We start from the raw sequence: 18,705 nt of genomic DNA, 5'->3' as shown, positions 1-18,705 counted from the left end.
AGGGGAAGAGTTTATCAGAATGAGTGCATAATTGGCAAAGGTGGATGGCTGTGAGCACAGTGTCAGAGCACTGGCTCCATCATGTAACCCTTCAGTGAGTCCTCCCTCCGCATGTTTAGAGCCTCCACAGTAAAACTGCTATTTTTATGAAACAGAATAGAGCTGGACTGAATTTAGCACCACAGTAAATGCGTTATTGCAGGGAGTGAATAAATGAGCTTTCGGGTTACAATCGAGGGGTGCTGTGGAATTACTGTGTCACATGCCACATGACGCAATGTCAAAATCAGTGCAGGACACCCAGCAAGTAAGCATAAAAACACCTTAAGTCTCACTCTCATTACTGTTATTGTTTACCATTTTCTTTTTTTCAGTAGCAAGATGAATAATTAAAAATAGCTGCATCCATAATATGAGGTAAGTAGTTAGAGATATGTTTGGAGGCTGGACAAGAATGGCCCGTAGGTTTTTGTTTGTTTGTTCTTGAAACAAACAATGTGAATTGTTATGCCCACATATTATTCAGCCACCATGTGACCAAGCCTACCTTTGCTGAAGTCTTTAGGATCGAGTGACAGGCTGTACCCAGGTAACGTCTCCAACAGCAGCTTGTAGCAGGCCCTCCAGCCAGGCTCTGGGATGGTGGGAGCTACACACTGCATGGCAGCGACACGCTTGAAAAAAGCTGATTTTCGATGGAATCCAATCAATTCATAGAGCTCAGACAGGATACTGTAGCGCTGGATCTTCTCTTCCTCCGACAGCTGTGGAGAGAGAAACACCATTATGCCTTCCTGCACTGGAAAATTCACTTTTTAAAATCACCTCATCTTATCAATCAATACATATGCATGCTTTGATATTCAGAGGCACGAGGGAGGTAAATTATGGTGAGATCACCTTGTTTAAAAGTGTTCTTGTGACATCACGGCCACTTTGTAAGCCAATCACAGGTCAGGTAGATATATAATTTATCAAACACAGATTTCTGTTGGGGCATCTTTTTATCAGTGTCTTCTAATGTACCAAGAGGGCAGCATTAATATTCCAAACCCATTGATGAAAGATGATGAAAAGACGACTTTGCCTGACATCAAAACACTGAGATTTAGTTAAAAGTGAAATGCTGTCTGCCCAGCTCATTGGAAAGAAAAAAAAAAAAAAAGGGGGGGGGGGGGGGGGGAGGTTACTAAATTTGGTTACAAATTGTTTACAGCATGAACTTTCTATCTCAATGACACTGCTCTTAGATCTATGTTTGTATTGGATCTAGAGAGTCCTGCAGCTATACAGATGTTTTTTAAGATTAATGATGTCATGGTTTCATTTATTAATAAACAGGCATAGTGTCTGTTGTCTTATAAGTTACTTAATTTAAAGCTCATAATCAGCTCTTTTACACTATTTGTTACCCGTATATTTTCGTCAGCTCTTTCTCATCATTTCCTTAGTTCTGGCTCTTCCTCTTTACCTCGAGCCTCATCTCCTGATCTGAGGTCATCTATCTGACAAAAACATGCATATAAGATCCCTATTTATTCCTGATATTGTCACAATTACGTATTGTCAAGAAACTACTCATGAAATCGTTCTGTCTCTAGAAAGCTGACAACAAGCGGCTAAACAGCAGCAGCTGGCTATAAGATAACATTTTGACAGCTAACGTTACGGTGCAAGCGTCCTAAAAATGATCAACACATTGACTATAGTCATCACATTGTTTATTTGCCAAGCATCCAAGTCAAGCAATTTTAGATCCACTTCAAAGAAAGTTTACTAACACCAGCTAATGGCTGCAAAGGCAGCAGTGCTTAACCACAGAAGAGTTCAGGTTATCCTCAACAACTCAGTATCACTTCCAGACGGAAGTAAGCTTCACTGACTCCTCGACTCCTATCACTCCTTTCAGTTTTACACCCTCCTCTAGATTAAATAGACGTGAACACCCAGCATACCGACAGGTGACTGACAGCCTACACTCACTATGGAAGAACTGTGCTGCAGTTTTTGAAGCGAGTCTGGGGTAAAAATTTATTATTTAATTGACAGATATCAGGTTTTTTATTCAAGATTTACCACTTAGTGTTGAGATTTTTTTTAACATGTTAAAACATTTTTGTGAATATCTTGATGCATTCTCAATGATCCAGGAAAGTAAATCTCCAAAAGTTGATTCTGTTCATCTGGACGTAGCGTTTTGTGGGGGAAACGTTTCGTCACTCATCCAAGTGACTTCTTCAGCCTCAGCTGACTGCAGGTTTCCCCAACCTTAGAAACAGTACATTTGCATAATGACTGAAACCAGCCCACTGAAGGAACAGTGGGCTGGGAGATCAGTTCCTTAATCTTAATTATACAAATTCTCATGACCATTGATCAACAACCTGTTTATAAGATTGGAGAAACCTGCAGTCAGCTGAGACTGAAGAAGTCACTTGGATAAGTGCCAAAAGATTTCTCCCACAAAACGCTACGTCAGATGAACAGAATCCACTTTTGGAGATTTTTGTGAATAAAAACGTTTCTATACACAAATACGCCAGCTGTAATTCATAACAGATGTGAGCCATCTAAATTTGACATTTTTAATCCCTCCTGACTGACCAAAATGTGATTGTCCTACAGGGGCCACCATAGCTAGGATTGTGCTCTAGAAATGGGAGGGATATGAACACTAGATAAAGTTGACTGCAATCTACTGACATCTAGTGATGAGATTTTACACACTGTGACTTTAACATGTCTTTCCAACATCAACCAAATGAAAAGAAAATCACGTCATTTAAAAAGTTGTTCCATTAAATGGTTTTGGAAGTTTGACGCTAAATAAAAATAGTTAAGAACACTTTCATCACACTGAACAATAATAACAATGACACAGGAGGAAAATTTCAATGACAAATGCAAAAAAAAAAAAAACCCCAAAAAACAAAAAACAGAAAAACTGAAGCATTTTCACACAACAGGAGAACAAAAAACTGTGAATCAGTGTACTCGTAGGTGTCCTGGAAGAACTTCACTGACTCAAAGTCTTATGAGCAAAAAATTCTGACACAAAAATAAATGTATTAATCTAATGATAAAGAGCTAAGACCAAAAAAACATACTCCGAGGGCACAATATGGTGCAAGCAAGGCCCATTTTAGAGTGTCTTTTTGCTAAAGGTCCTGTGATTTAACTGTCCACCACAGAGCCAGTGGACATATTAATCATCCCGTGCGGCTGGGAAAGCTTTTATTTCCCGGTCAGATGGCGTACCTGTCCCAGGTTGATGTAAACGGCATTCTGCAGGAAATCGGAAGCCTCTCTGGCCCTCTTCTGAATAGCCAGCACCCTGACTGCTTTCACACAGGCCTCCAGCTCGATGACACCTGCGTTCTTGTACTGCGAAAGATAAGAGGAGGAGCAAGGGGCAGGAGGAGGCTCGGTGTTAATGAATAATGAACAGTCGATCAGAGTCGCCTTGAGTTTTACAATCCACCACATAATCAGGGAGAATGTTCTCTCATTAACATATGACCGTATTCATCAATCAACGCGGATGTGGGAAGATGGAGCAGTGTGATAACTCGGATCTCCTATTTTTCTACGTTCAGGAATTCCCAACCATTACTCAGTTTCTGCTGAAAAAGCTGAGCAGTTGCTGCTGGTTTGCCCCCTTTTTCCCCTCTTTTCTTCTCTTCTCAAACCTCACCGTCCCTCAACTTCCTTCCACTTCCACCCTCATTGTCTCCTTATTAAAATTCAATTAATATCTGAATGGCTCTGTGTTGAGATGTAATTTAATTCTGAATGAACTAGTTACAGGTAAAAGGGCTGAAAGAAGGTCAGTGCAAAGAGGCAATTATAATAATGAAGATAAAGAGCAGGATTGCTTCTGAATAGTTTGGAAGCATAATGAGCCTATTCGGCTTCCCCTAAGCATTAAAGATACTTTAATAGTATTCTTGGTGACTTTGTACAGGGTCCAAGTACATTGTGCTATAAATGGAACCTGTACAATAACTTTTCTGTGTGCAGGAGTGCATTATTGCTGACTAATAAGCTTCTAGTCCTACTATCTACACATGCCCCCATGCTTGCCCCCATGCAGCTTCAGTATAGCAATAATAACAAACAGCTGCTGTCAGCATGCACAAGTCCTTAACAACTCAAACAAAATAAAATACTGCCCCCTGCTGAAATCAATAAATATTACTACACAGCTTACGACGCTTACGTTTCTGCTTACCAGCGGTTTTGGTTTTGTGTGAGCATTAGTCTAAAGACTGAATGGCTGTATTTAAAAATACCCTTTATTTTCTCTAATCTGATTCCCTATTCAAGTCAAAAACACAACCCATTAACCTGGAGCTCTGCGGCTTGTACTATGAAGCAAGATCGGGATACTCAGCATATCTTTTTTAATCTGGCTTCAATTACCCTTCACTTAACCACTATTCACAAGAAGGTGCTTATCAACTCTGTAAGTTAAACCAGGGTTAACCACATAATTAAGACTGAGGTTTTGCAGCATGTAACCAATCACAAACAAGCACTGGTCTACTGGCAACAGAGCAGATCATTTCACAAACAATAACAGAACTACAGGATAGGAAAAATATGAGGTTAAACTCGTAATATACACCATCAACATGACAGCTACTACAGCCAAGCAGCACTGTCAGGAAAGCGCTGTATGTAGCTGTAGTATTAACTGCATCAGTTAATGTAAATACTAGTAACTATAAAACCAGGAGGGAAATCTGGCAAAAATATGCTGACCACATAATCTAATGGACTTATCAGTGTAAATAACCAATCATTACAGCACTGGGAGCTCCTGCTATAATAACTAATTAAATGAGCGAGCTGTTAGATGTATTCTTTCAGCACGTAAGAGAGTTTTTGCCCTATTCTTTCCACTGCAGGCCTGATGGCATTAAAACTGGCTGAGAGAGAGTACACAACAGATAAACAACAGAATTCAAAGCAGTTGCAGGCTGACTTGCAAATTTCATATAAAATCAACATGCACAAGGCTTTAGTGCTCTCTGTTTTAGGATTACGTTGCTTTATAACTCTAGAACAAAGAAATAACTTTAGAAATGTCTGCAGTCAGCAAGAAAAAAAAACAGAGGGGAGACAAAAGTTTTAGTTAGAGAAGTGATCAGGCAGTAGGTGGTGGTTTTGCATGCACTGACCCCTTACTCATCCTCATATGACAATGCACCATGACGAAGTAGTTTGATACAGTGAAACCACAGGATAAAACACGAGGTTATCTTGCCAAGTGTCCAACGCTGCTTCTTAGCACAAACCTCTAGATGGTCACTCATCTCATTTTTACCAAGTCTAATATCAAGAGAACAGCCTCAATAAAGATAAACTAAAGCACCTTTGGAGAACAAGTGCAGCCCCAGGCAGGACCTGCTGCTTATCATGTACAATTAAAGGAGAATAAATGCTCTTAATCTGCAGAGGGTGTTTTGATCTAAAGAACAAGGCTGCCATTAGTACTTTGTCTTGCTGTTTCAATAGCTAAAAATCTCTCTTTAGGACCTCCCTACTGCATTTGTGGCTCTCTGCTAGGAATCTAATTTTCCTCTATTCTGTAGGCATTTCTGTAGGGTTCATCAAGTTTAAGATGTTAAAACCACATATCAACAATCTAATATTACATCATTCTTAGCAGTACTGTAAAAGTACAGTGGAAAATCACAGGATTATATGAGCTATTGATGGAAAAGTGCCTGGTTGCATGACACTGACCTTATGTTACTAAATATAGGCTGTCATATATTAACTGTTCCTCTACGTTCCTCACTAAAAGCCGCCATGTGTGCTGTCAATCTCATCGTCCTCCATGCTGGGAAACAACATGTGGCCCAAAATGTTCTCCAGACTTTCAGAATCAATGGCATGAAGCCTCCGGAAGTATCCAACAGAAAGGCAGAGATCACAGAAATGCTGATTTGCATGGGACTAATCACTGTCACAGGGCTTCTGTGCTCTGGTCTGAGAGCAGAAGGAGACACAAATTCCTGTGAGGGTTGCATCAATAAGAGCGTCCAGCATAAAGATCAGTGCCAAACAAAAATTTGCAGATCCATCAGCTGTGGCAACTGCTTACAAAAAAAAACAAAAAACGGAGCAGCTAGAAAGAAGCTCATCTTGTCCTTGTTTAGTCCCCTGAAGACTCTTATTGAAAATGTATGGCCTGCCTGTTAGTGTTTGAATATATTGTTAAGGAATTCATTGGGAAATTTTGAATGACAATTAAGCTTTACTGTAATCATCTGTACAGCAATTTTAAAATAGTTCATGTTTAAGATCCAACTAAAAATCAAGCAAAATAATTATTATCCTCAAGCCAACCCAACAACAACCACACTGGTTGGGACCTGGTTTAACAGCCGTGTACACTTCGGGCAGTACCTTTCCATAGTAGGAGATGGCCTCTTTGTACTTCTCGATAATGTCCTCAGGACTCAGGCAGTTCTTTGCTCGTCCAATCTCAGTGCTGGTGTCCGCACTAATGCCGTTGGTTGTGAGGGCTCCTACAGTCAAAACAGGACAGCATAAGATTGGTACAGGAAAGAAACAGAGAAGACGGCGCATCACTCTGGTCTGCTACTAAAGGAAAGGAAGGAGAAACAGAGTGAACAAAGGAAGAAGAGAAAACTCTTTGAAGGAACAGTACTGGACACCCCGTCAACACAAATACTTTCAAATATATCACATAACACAGACCACGTTACAGTAATGGATTGAAATATTGTTGAAAACCCACAGGGTGATGAACCAAATGTATTTATCCCATTTTTCCAATTTAAAAGAACTAAAACATGAAGGGGTAAAATTAACAATAAGATATAAACACAGCCACAGGTAAACTTACCTGTTAGTCTTTAAATGAAAGTGCAGACGGCCTCTCTAAGCCAAATCTGATTAGAATACACACTGACCTGTGTGTGTGACTGTGATGCTGTCACAATGTATACGATGTGATACTGACCAAATGATATTTGCATCATGAAGGGGCAATGATTGTACAGTGCAACACACTGTGTAATTTTTTAGTTAGTGAAGATACAAATATACACAAAATATAATAGAAAATATTTGCTAATATAGTGACAGATTCAGCAACAGTGAGCGTTTAATAAGCAGGAAGTCTGCACGACTGGTGTTTGACTGCCCCCCGCTGGAGCAACAACAGTCTTCAAAGAGAAATATTCTAGTAAGCAATTTCTTTAAATCATTTTGATAGGTTTCAATTATTTTTCTTTCATAATCAAGAGTAAGATGTATGCTGGTATTATTAATGGGTCAATAAATAAGGAATGGAAGCAACTGAGAGAGGTCATTTAAAGATCTGGTGACTGAAAGTGAGGCTGTGAGGAGAAAAAAAAAAAAAATGGTGAAACCAAACCAACAGAGGAGAACATCTGTCACAGGAGGGAGAAGTACATCGGGTGATTTGTGAAACAAACTACATAAATCAAGGTGGTGACGGTGAAGGATGAAGAGTGATATAAAAACAGATGCAAACGAGGGCACGTGTGATCACAAGCAAGCAGGCAAATTGTTGTCCAGAAGAGCTAAGTTGGTTATACATTCCATACCTGGATCAATGAGAACCTCCTGAGCCCCTACAGACAGAGAGAGAGAATGCAGATTCACTCCATGATGCAGGGAGCAATGTTAGCAGTGTTAGTCCCAACAATTTGCAAAAATGGCTGCTGCTGGTTTGCCATGAAACACTGAGCATGTAGCTGTATTATTGACACTGCTCATTCATCGGCCAATCAACATCCTATTAAGTGATGACAAGCAATTTTGAGCTCAATAAGGTGTGGTGAATAAAGCTTTGTGTTAAGCTTCCAAACATTTACACTGCTGCAGCTGCTGCCACTCTGGCTCATTGATATACTACACCGCTATACACACACTATAGTAGTATTTTAACTCTATATTAAACTACATAAGAGCGCCATACATGTTACATTTTATGCATAGTAGTATTTATAATATGTAATACAAAGTGGTTGTAACTATATGGAGGTTGATTAAATTTCATTAAAACCATGTGCGAAACAGAGCATGTGCAACGGTACTAAAAAAGTTGTGTACTTACACAACTTAACAAAGTAATAAACAAATAGTATATTTTACTCTTTGTGAATTAGGCCAAATGTGTAAAATCTGCAAACATGAGGAGGCACTGGTGCAAAAGTAACTGAGGGAGGGAGGCAGTATAATGCCTTCATAAAGTGCTGCATTTGAAGCGCAACACCTGCTCAAAATCTCATTTCATTTCATTCTCCTCATCACAATAAACAAACTGTTTGTTTAACAAACAAACTGTATTCACTGGCTTTTAATACAGTGTGAGAGTTATTTGATGCTAATATTATAAGTTATTTGGTACTAGTTATTTTGTAGTTCTGTACAGAACTTTGGTCAACGCTGCTGCTGTAATGAAATGTGCTATAAAAATAAAACAAACTTCAACTTATTATTAATGCAACCAATAAACCCAAACTGATCATCTTCAAAAAATGAAGAAATATATCTGAATAAAACTGAAAAGAAGAACTCTACTTTTGACAAATTCGGAAAACAAAATATTTACCGTATTTCCCGGACTACAAAGCGCACCTGAATATTAGCCGCACAAGCTAAAATCAGGGGAAAATCCTGTTTTGTACATACATTAGCCGCACCTGACCAAAAGCCGCAAGTGTTTCAATGTTGACTCATCATATGTAAGAGAATATGCACAAAGGGAATTGTCAGGAAAGAGATGGCTGTTTGGAGACACACCCCTTTTATTAATATTTTGAAAAACAAGTTATGGGTACATATTTGCACATGTAGTACATAACAGTAACCTACAGCACACCAGAACAATAGATTCGGACTACCTTTTAGGCTCAGGTGCAGTGACACGGCTTTAACAAGAAGAAAAGTCAGTCATTCACCACCATCTTCCTGCGCACTAAAACCACCAAAGTCCTCTTCTCCAGTGTCGGATACGAACAGGATCAGGATGGCTTCGTCATCCACTCTCCGCTTCTCTCCTTCGTTGTCACTTTCAAAACCAAAGAAATCCTCATTGTCATTGTCAGTGTCGGAGTCGAACACCCTCTGAAGGGCCGTGGCGGTGTCCTCCTCTTCATCATGCAGCAGTCCAGCCCTTCGAAATCCGTTGGTGATCGTGGATGTTTTCACACTTTTCCACGCCGTCAGAATCCACCGGTGGAGTTGAGCACAACTTGCTTTTCGCAAGTTTATCGCCGCTCGTCATCCACGACTCCCGCTGAACGCGTAGCGCTACTTTGAAGTTTGTTTTTCGCGCTACTTGTACGGCACTATGTTGCCTGGCGGATGGACATGTGACCAACATACCACTCTTGAACCCCGATCCTTCCGCCAGGCAACGTAGTGCCGTACAACAGCGGAACAAACAAAACAAATCGTCTTACGATATCACAAAAATCATGGACAATCTATAGAAAAGCCGCACCTGACTAAAAGCCGCAGGGTTCAAAGCTTGTGCAAAAAGTAGCGGCTTATAGCCCGACAATTACGGTAAGTAGTACAAAACCTAGAATAATTCTGGGCCATACTGTACATATCAGGGCCGCACGCTTATGCTCAAAATGATAATCATGATTACTTACAACATTGACATTTTGATGATTTCTCAGGATTAATCAATCATTTTATTGCCAAAAACAAAACATATTAACGCCAATGTAGTGTGAAATTATTTGCGTCAAAATAAATGTATTCCACCTTATCAATCTAACACATACATACAAAAAAAATCATCACCAAACTTAACACAAAATTAAATCAGCGCGGGGTACGACTTTCATTCTTACGGGCGATCGTGGCTCAAGAGTTGGGAGTTCGCCTTGTAATCGGAAGGTTGCCGGTTCGAGCCCCGGCTCCGACAGTCTTGGTCATTGTGTCCTTAGGCAAGACACTTCACCTACTGGTGGTGGTCAGAGGGCCCGGTGGCGCCAGTGTCCGGCAGCCTCGCCTCTGTCAGTGCGCCCCAGGGTGGCTGTGGCTACAATGTAGCTGCCATCACCAGTGTGTGAATGTGTGAATGACTGGATATGTAAAGCACTTTGGGGTCCTTAGGGACTAGTAAAGCACTATACAAATACAGGCCATTTACATTGCATTACATTCCTTTTATTTAAAAGACATATTTTCAGAGGGACGGGACTGAAAACTCATAGCGACATGAGACCCCTCTCTGTTTCTGGAAATGGTTTCATGCAGTTTGTAAAGTGTTTTCAGGTGTTTGAGTAAGTTAGTTGTGGCACAAACACTAAGATACTTCTTGATTAACATCACTTGAACTAAATAATACAAAGTATTGCCAAATAGATGATATTCTGCTTCGCAGGACAAGCTCTTTGCCTTCTGCTGTGCCAGATATTTGAACTTTCTTGTGCATTTGTCTTTAATTCAGTGTTACTCATCCAGTCAACAATCAGGAAACTTCTAGCTGCACAGTGCAGGGAACAGGCAGGCAAATACTCAGACGCTCATTTAGGGAGCTCTCCGATTCCATTTTGCTTTACGTTCTGTTTGCGGAGCATACATTTTTAGTAGTACTCAATCACAATTATTTAATTGTTAAGAGCTAAAATCGTGTTCAAGATTCAAATTCAATAAAACTGTGCAGCCCTAGTGCATAGCTGAATTCCTTTTTACTGAACATTTAGCTTTAATTTGTTTGCCGTTACATTTTTACTGTCACTGAAATTCCCTTTTTTTGTTATTTTAATTTGATCATTCGTTTAATAATAATAATAATAATAATAATAAACTTTATTTATAAAGCACACTTAAAAACCAAGGGTATGCCAAGGTGCTTAACAAGTAAAATAGAGTATAATGTTGTTGTTGTACAGCCTTATGTAGTTTATAAATACTTAAAACTATCTGAAAATTAATTGTTAGGGGGGGAAAAAAATAAATCATATTCCAATCCTAAATCCACAAATCCTCAGATTCATTCAGACAAATGCGTTTTAATAGTCTTTGTGTTTAGCAGACGGTCTACAGATTCAGTTAACTTAAGGTATACACAAAGCTGTGTTAAAATTAGAGCAAGTTAAAAGCAAGTTAATAACAGGGCAGGCAGAATAAATGATGTTAACTGTAAATTAGCAGTCGTCATCAGGTTAGGTGAGAAAAGCTTTGGAGGTTTCAGGAGGTACTCTGCACACAAAGTAAGCAGCTTTCTTGAGCAAGCAAAGCTTAGCAGTGTTTGCGCTGCTGATCAGTAGAGATATTCTCACTCAGTTACAACTCACACATAGAAAACAGTCATCAAGGCCAGCGCTTGACAGCACGGTTACAGAGTGATGTGCTCACCTGCTCTGTGGCGTTTCCCTGCATCTAGTGGCTGGGAGATACTCTGTTTGCGCCCCATCATCTTCCCCGCTGTGCCTCCAGGGTAGTGGAATATGACAGAGGCTGAGCATAAACCCTCCAGTGCAGCTGCAGACAAAAAAACAAACAAAACAAAAACACAGCACTCTACCACTCAGATCAGCTTGCACTAATGATCATTTGCTTCAAAGTTTTGAGATCTGCATGTAAGGCGAGCAAAGGCTATAGTATTTACTCTCGTCAACAACTGCAGTATTAAGTCTGCTTCCTCCCAAACTTACCACCTAGCCAGAGGAAGTCATTAACTCCCCTGAGCAGCTCCACAGCCATGTGGTAGTGGACCAGCGCGTCCTGCAGCATGCCTGCCTGGAGACACAAGTCCCCAACGTGCTTCCTCATCCGTCCCTGACATCGTTTCTTATAATGCCTGAGGGGAAACGAGTAGAAAGAGGAAGGAAAAAAACTTCTTCAGACAACAGCAGGGTGGATCAAGTGTGTCAATTCAATCTAGAATAAATGTTTCGATTTTTGGCAATTGATTTGTTTGAATACAAAAAACAACTCTGACTTATGCTGTTGTAATTTCCTATGTCAGCAGGGGGTGGGGAGTCTTCTACAATGAGGATATATTAGGAGGGAGAGCAAAAACAAAAGAGCAACAAGACAAGGACAGAGTATGAGCTGTCCTACCACCCCTTGGCCTTTAGCCTTGCACAAGAACACACAGGAGGTAACAACTTTACCAGGACACACAGGGAACTTAGCTGCCTTGTGCAAGACATTTGAGACGTCTGAAAAACAGGAGGTCGTATGAAAACAATATGAGGGATCAGCAGGTGAAGTGAATTCATGGGCAGAATTCTCTTAGGAGTGTCATCTAGAAGCAGGGATATAAAAATCTACAGGAACAGCTATTCTGGGAGAACTGTGTCACACATTTGGGCAGTTTAAATATTCATACAAATGCTCAGCAGGCTGCTTGTGAACAGTTTTCTCTCTGATAATTATTTCTGGTAGGAAACTAGACTGCTTAGTAATAAAAAATAAAAAAAAACATATCAAACTAGATCTGCAGTTATGGAAACTTTCATCTGATTCATGTCTTAGGAGCTGCTGTGCCAGGCTGGAATGTAGCACATGATCTCATGAATAAAGAGATGAGATCTGATCTGTGCCATTCAGCCAGACAGATCACAAAACAGCACCTTCTTATTCCCAAATGCTCTCTAAAGCTGGGATGAACTTCAGCAGCAATGACATGTAATGCTTAGGAGACCAAACTATCAGCTCCTCCTTCATCAGTGTCTTCATGTTTCAGTATTAAAAGCACCTTTTTTTAAAATAACTATTTGGTACATTTTTTTTTATATTTTGCATTATATTTTGTATCCATTTATTTCAGATTTTAAGCCTGGGAAACAAAGAAATCTTGTTTATAATATATATTATCACTTATGACGTAAACAATAGTTAAAAATCAGTGATAAAATGTCATAAATATCATAGTATTTGCAGATACAGGGACACAGGTCAATACTGCTGATATCAGCCGTAACCAATATTCAGCTAATGGTTTTCACACATACACACTCACACGCAAATGTACAATATTAACATAAAATTACTACCCTGGTGTTTACCATCTAAAAATGCATTTATAAAACCCCAAAAGTACAAGCATTAAATACCAATAAAGAAATAGACTTTTTAATGTTTTGCATTTGTTTTTACTTGTATATTAAATTTGAGTTTTTGCCTTCTATTCAGTTAGTTTGCAAGGTGGGTTTGCCTGTTTCAGTTTAGATTTTTGGATTGATAATGTTTCATATTAGTTTAGTTTTTGTTAGTTTTCGCCTTTGTAATCATTATAATATGAAGTTCTTTCTTGTTGTTGTTTTTTTTTCATCTTTGCACGGCATAGGTTTCAGATGTCTACAAGAGGTATTACAATAAAAACAGCACTTTTGTGAAGGCAGTTCACTCACACACATGTAAACATTCCAAATCTCAGTAAGCAAATGCACCAAAATCCCATCAGTCGGGTTATGTTGACAAATTTTACCAAACTGACAAAAAAGAAAAAGAAAAAAGAATCCTCCATGTTTCTAGTTTATTTTCTCAGCTCCTTGCTGTGTCTGACATACCCTCCCAGAAGCAATAAAAGGGAGTTTGTGGCACAGACATCCTGGGAGAAAGAACAGGCAGATCTATTTGTGGATCACAAGCAGATTTGAGTTTAGTATCGGTTCAGTGCGACACGCTTGCCATGTTCCTGTATGTTCCAAACATGTTCCAGTATTTGCTTATCAACTAAATCTGATCATCAGTTATACTTACTAATACTACTGTATATTACCATTACTTTTTAAAATTATATAAAATAACAATATATTTAATGAGGCCAAAATCAGCAACATAATTGAAGGATGTGTCAAAGTACAATTGAAATAAAGTTTCCCATTATGAATTTTAATACTCTTAAATTTGATAGGTTTTAATTGGATCTTTTGTTAAAAAGGTTTTGCCATTTTCACTGTAATTAGGATCAAACTACACAGGTCTTGTAAATAAAGTCTCGTCTATGTTTCATTACGCTGACACAACAAGGACTTTTTTTTCCTCATTTACTTTCATTCATTATTGATTTTATATCTATGAATTTCATGGATGCATAAACACTGTGGCTACCCTGTTGGTTAAACTTGTACAGTCTAGTGCAATCCATGACCCATGAATTCAGACTTCAATAGTTTGAACCCCGTTTGGTTTTAATGCTTTGGCCATCCCATTTGCAAGTATGAAGATGCCTGATTGTTAAATAAGAATGGTTTTTGCAAAGCCTAAAAACAAAAAATGATCTCACTGACAAATAAATTGTTTTACTAACATCAGTGTCCACCATCAGAAGTTTGTATGAGCAACTGGACTGCATTAGATATATTTATATTTTGGGCTTGAGACATTATAATTGTAAAACGTATTAAATCAACCTATGCCTGTGTTTCAACATTATCAATGAACTTGAACTAGCTACTCTCCAGACTTCGGGCTTAAACACATTAAACAAAGAGCTGTAACTTGTAATGTCTAGAGTTCTGCCTGTACAATAACTGCTGTAATTCATTATCAGTGAAGTACCCTGATTCCAGCCAAAAACAAAAAAAGGATTTTTGGAAAAAAGTAAACAGCTTTTCTAGTAATATTCAAGTTTTTTTAAACCAAGATGGAATTGGTGGAAATGCTCACCTGGAGGCTTCAAAATAACAGATCGCAAACCACCTGGAGATGTCACAACAGCTATGTACACTTTTTATACCATCTATGGTTCTACTTTTAACATTTCCTAGGAAAAACACCACCTAGGTTACTTTTGTGCTTAAATTTAACTTCTCATGTGTCACAACTCTTGCACTGCAACACTGCTGCTCGGCACTAAAGTCATACTTTGAATTAGGTAGTCTGTCATCAATAACAGTAACTCATTAGAAGAAAAGAATGGATGTCCTTCATTTTGTTTACACACAGAGCCAGGAGGACAGGTATAATGGGAGTAATTAGGATTTCTTGTAAATGGGAAAATACTTAGAAACATGGTTATTTAACTTCTCTTAGAATCAACTGTGAAAGTAGAATTAATCTGTGTGTAACTGGTGAAATTAACAAAAATGTTGTGCTGCTTATTAGTACTTCCGTACATTCAGGATTCATTCTTTTCCCTGTGGAAGAAGGAACTATCTTGCATTTAAAAACTATTTATTCAAAGTGCTCTTACTTTAATTCTGATTATTCAGTTATTCAAAGCCAATAATGTCAACTAAGCCATTTCCACCCAGTTGGTCCATAGACTGAACAATGTGCAGGAGTGATGAGTTTGGTGTCATCATCAAATGAACAGCAGCAGTGCTCTTTTGGGCAAAGCTAAAGCTGATGGGATAGATGTGGATTAACTAATGAGTCTAATGTCTCACCTTTTTGCACCCAATAATAAACTCACAGGACAGTATGAAAGAAAAAAAAGAAGAAAGACAAATAAAGCAAGGTAAACAAACAAACATGAACACAGCAAAAATCAAAAGACAGATTTTTGACAATTTCTGACCAGGTGAGGCTGACATGTTAGAAGCAACCTGACACAGACAACACCACCGACCTGCAAAATAATGTGACTGCGATGACAGAACGACTCACCTGCTGTCCGTGTCTAAACCCACAAAGTCCTTCTTCTCAAAGGGCACGCAGAGCAGGGGGATCTTGTCACCGGATTTATCTGTGGCACGGTCAAGCCGCTTGGACTCCAGGACAATATATATGGACTCCACAAAGTCCTCCACTCTCTTCTCCACATCAGAGCACTCTTCAAAGCTGGGATAGAAGGCCACGTCCGTGCGCTGCTGCTCGGTAATTTCCCCACTCAGCCCAAATACCAGTAACCGCGAGTCATACAGCGTGGAGCTGTACACTTCCTTCTGGCCGTGGAAGCGCTCGGCCGTCTGGGGCCACTCCTTGGACGTGGCACATGTCGTGATGGAGATGAGGCCCACCACTTTGCGGTGTGTCTGGAAGTCACCCCACTCGTTGTTTTCAGGCAGGTAGTGGTGGCGGTAGCGAATGAGGATGCGCTGGGAGTCCCTGATGTTCACCTGGCTCACGCTGGCAATGCGCTTGTAGATCTTGAAGAACTGATCCTCGGGAACGATACCAACCGGCTGGACCACCACAAGTACTGTCTGGTGGTCCTCAGCACACTGCATGTAGTCTGGGACGCTCATCTTTACATGTGACTGCATAAGACCGAAAAACAAAAGCATTTAAAAGAGATGATCTTAATTCAATTTACAGTGGCAACAATAACCAGTTAATGTTTCAAACTGAAACATTAACTGGTTCTATCACTAATAAATGCACATTTCCAATATTACAATACTGAACAGCAATTTGGGAAATGCTAGCAAAAAAGAGGGGAGGGGGTTTGTCGCTAATCATCTTTAAAGAAGATGAGGGAAAGAAGAGAGCCGAGATGCCACAAAACAGCTTGTGATGAAGAGAGAAGCTGCTGCTGAAAGTCTTTTTATGTTAAGAAGAAAAAAGAGAGATTGAGAGAGACATGGACAGGGTTGCTACACACACAGCAACAAGAAACAAGGTGTGTATTATTCAAGGTGTGACACAAAGTTTGGAAGAACAAGTAAAATGGAATATGTTTCACAGTTGTCCTTCATGCTGAAATAAAATAAAACTATCAAGATACAGCAAAAGGTTTTTTGTACCACAAACTGGCACAGCAGTTCTTAAAAAAAGAAACCAGTGTTGCTAAGCCAGCAAAGCAACACTAAAAGTCTAAAAGACACCAAAAGACAACTAAAGGATTCATTGGCTTTAAGTGCAATATAGAATTACCTTTAAAATCCTTCATAAACTTGTGAAGTTCAAAAGTCCACAAAGCTCTCAGTTGTTTTAGCCTCCAGTTACTGTGGTCCTCTTCTTTGGGACAAGCTGCCTGCTGACCTGAGATCAATTACATGTGTGCAAACATTTTAAAATACTCAAAACTGTTCTGTTCACAAAGACTTGCACTCAATAGCTGTGTATGTGTGTGTCTGTGTATAGTACCATTTGTTTATTTTACCTTCTTTGTGAAGCAAATTGAGTTTATGTATAATGAAATTTGCTATATAAATAAAATAGCCAATTGTCTATATTGCAGATGATGACATAAATATTTCCATGGTTAAGAAAAACAAATTCAGATGATCTAAACAAGTCAAGAACAATCTGGAGTGGGTATCTGTTTTCATGAATGGAAACAGAGAGAGTTTATAACAAGCACTTCATAGTTTGACAGCAACTTCCAAAAATGTGTCCTTGTCCAACACACTATGAACCTATACGTATATATCTGCAGTTGAAGAAAAGTGTGTGGTGTTTTGTTTTGGTTTTGTAATTGGATTTCTGACAGTAAAAATATCTAGTTACAAAAAATAAAATAAAATAAATAGAAAGCCATGCCTCTTAACCTCCTAGGACCTGGCGTCCACATATGTGGACATCACATTTTGGGTTATTTAGACCAAAATACTCAATTGTCCTCTCATTATACTGCTACTGTTCCATCGAAATTTTAAACGAATATCCTCATATGTGGCTGTCAATTTTCTTAGAAACAAAAATCAGGGGAAAAAAAAATAAATCTGGTAATTCTTTGTTTTTACATTCATCGGGTCCCAATCAGCCCAAATATCAAAGAGAAATTAAAAATGCATGCTGTGGAAGAGTTCGGGTCTTAGGAGGTTAAAGTGACAAACTAAAGGATGTCTTTTATTAATTAAACTGTAACACAAATCTATGCAGATCGTAAACAGGTTTTAAATAAGTTTCCCATGAAAGCCTTTTTATCAAGGGTTAGGAGAACAACACAAATCTGCTGAGTTTAAATGATAAAGTCCTGCTTAGTGTCTCTGCTGTGTAAAGCGACTCATCCATAGGACGAAACGATGACAATAAGGATGCACTTCTGCCCAAAAGCAATATTAACACCTGCTAACACCTGTGATAGAAACAAACACCAAGCAGTTGGAGCTAACATGTGTCAGCTGATACAATTAGCAGGAAAAGAGAGAGAAAAACAAGATATCAGATAAAACAGAAGTCCCGGTTTAATGAGCTTTTCATAAGCTAATATGTCTCTATAAGTTTGTGGCTCCCGTTTAACTACATTCTGTCAACACACTGCTTTCAGCTAGCTTAGCTTAGCTAGCTAATCTATGAATGTGTTGCTTACAACGGTCATACAAAAACAGCACTGAGTAATGCGCATATAAGTTCAGTCAAATTAATTTTCTTTTACAGAAGTGCCATTAATACATTTCAAATAACGAATATTCACGTTACCTTAGCAGCTACCTGTCAAATGTTTGAGCTTCCTTCTTTGGCTCAGTACTTAGCGACAACAAATTAACAGCGAAACTTCCGGTGTCGGTTTTCAAAATAAACTCTCTAGCTGTTCTAAGACAATATCTTAAGGAAATACGAACATCAGTTCATTCAATAGTTATTTTTATACAGTAGATCTTTTGCCACTTTTGCTAGCTTACTGTAACGTGGTAGTTTACAATGAACTAACTAGTTTTCACGTTTCAGATTTTGAGAAGTTGAACAATACAGAAATGTGAGCCGCAATGAAGATATGAAGAAATTATACTCTGAATTTTTATTATTAAAAACCAACCCCAATGCCAATATGGATAATGTTCATGTCATGCTAGCACTTTACCATGTGACCTTGTGGGCCAGTTTATTGAGTCT

At 38.9% G+C, this 18,705-nt stretch overlaps 1 protein-coding gene across 5 annotated transcripts in view; it reads right to left on the bottom strand.

Moving 5' to 3' along the window:
* Positions 1-18,378, bottom strand: part of trappc9 (trafficking protein particle complex subunit 9) — a 238,906-nt gene extending 220,528 nt beyond the window's left edge. Inside the window, exons 1-10 of one of the 5 annotated variants that reach the window (XM_086279545.1) lie at positions 18,292-18,378; positions 16,801-16,908; positions 15,593-16,184; positions 15,372-15,402; positions 11,685-11,830; positions 11,386-11,511; positions 7,608-7,634; positions 6,418-6,539; positions 3,259-3,384; positions 548-764 (exon numbers count right to left, since the gene is read on the bottom strand). In XM_086279545.1, coding sequence (XP_086135671.1) covers positions 548-764; positions 3,259-3,384; positions 6,418-6,539; positions 7,608-7,634; positions 11,386-11,511; positions 11,685-11,830; positions 15,372-15,402; positions 15,593-16,172 — 1,375 coding nt within the window. In that variant the 5' untranslated portion in view covers positions 16,173-16,184; positions 16,801-16,908; positions 18,292-18,378. Of the gene's footprint in view, positions 1-547; positions 765-3,258; positions 3,385-6,417; positions 6,540-7,607; positions 7,635-11,385; positions 11,512-11,684; positions 11,831-15,371; positions 15,403-15,591; positions 16,185-16,800; positions 16,909-18,291 lie in introns of all 5 variants that reach the window. The other 4 variants (XM_086279546.1, XM_086279548.1, XM_086279547.1 and 1 more) reach the window with 4 other exon arrangements.
* Between the last annotated feature and the right edge of the window lie 327 nt (positions 18,379-18,705).

Source organism: Aulonocara sp. 'chitande type north' Nkhata Bay, linkage group LG22 (assembly GCF_057382095.1).
Source record: "Aulonocara sp. 'chitande type north' Nkhata Bay isolate Kocher_YH1m ecotype deep benthic linkage group LG22, A_spYH_male_GT1.1, whole genome shotgun sequence".
NCBI classification, from domain to species: domain Eukaryota; kingdom Metazoa; phylum Chordata; class Actinopteri; order Cichliformes; family Cichlidae; genus Aulonocara; species Aulonocara sp. 'chitande type north' Nkhata Bay.
This window is presented reverse-complemented; position numbering and strand designations above follow the sequence as displayed.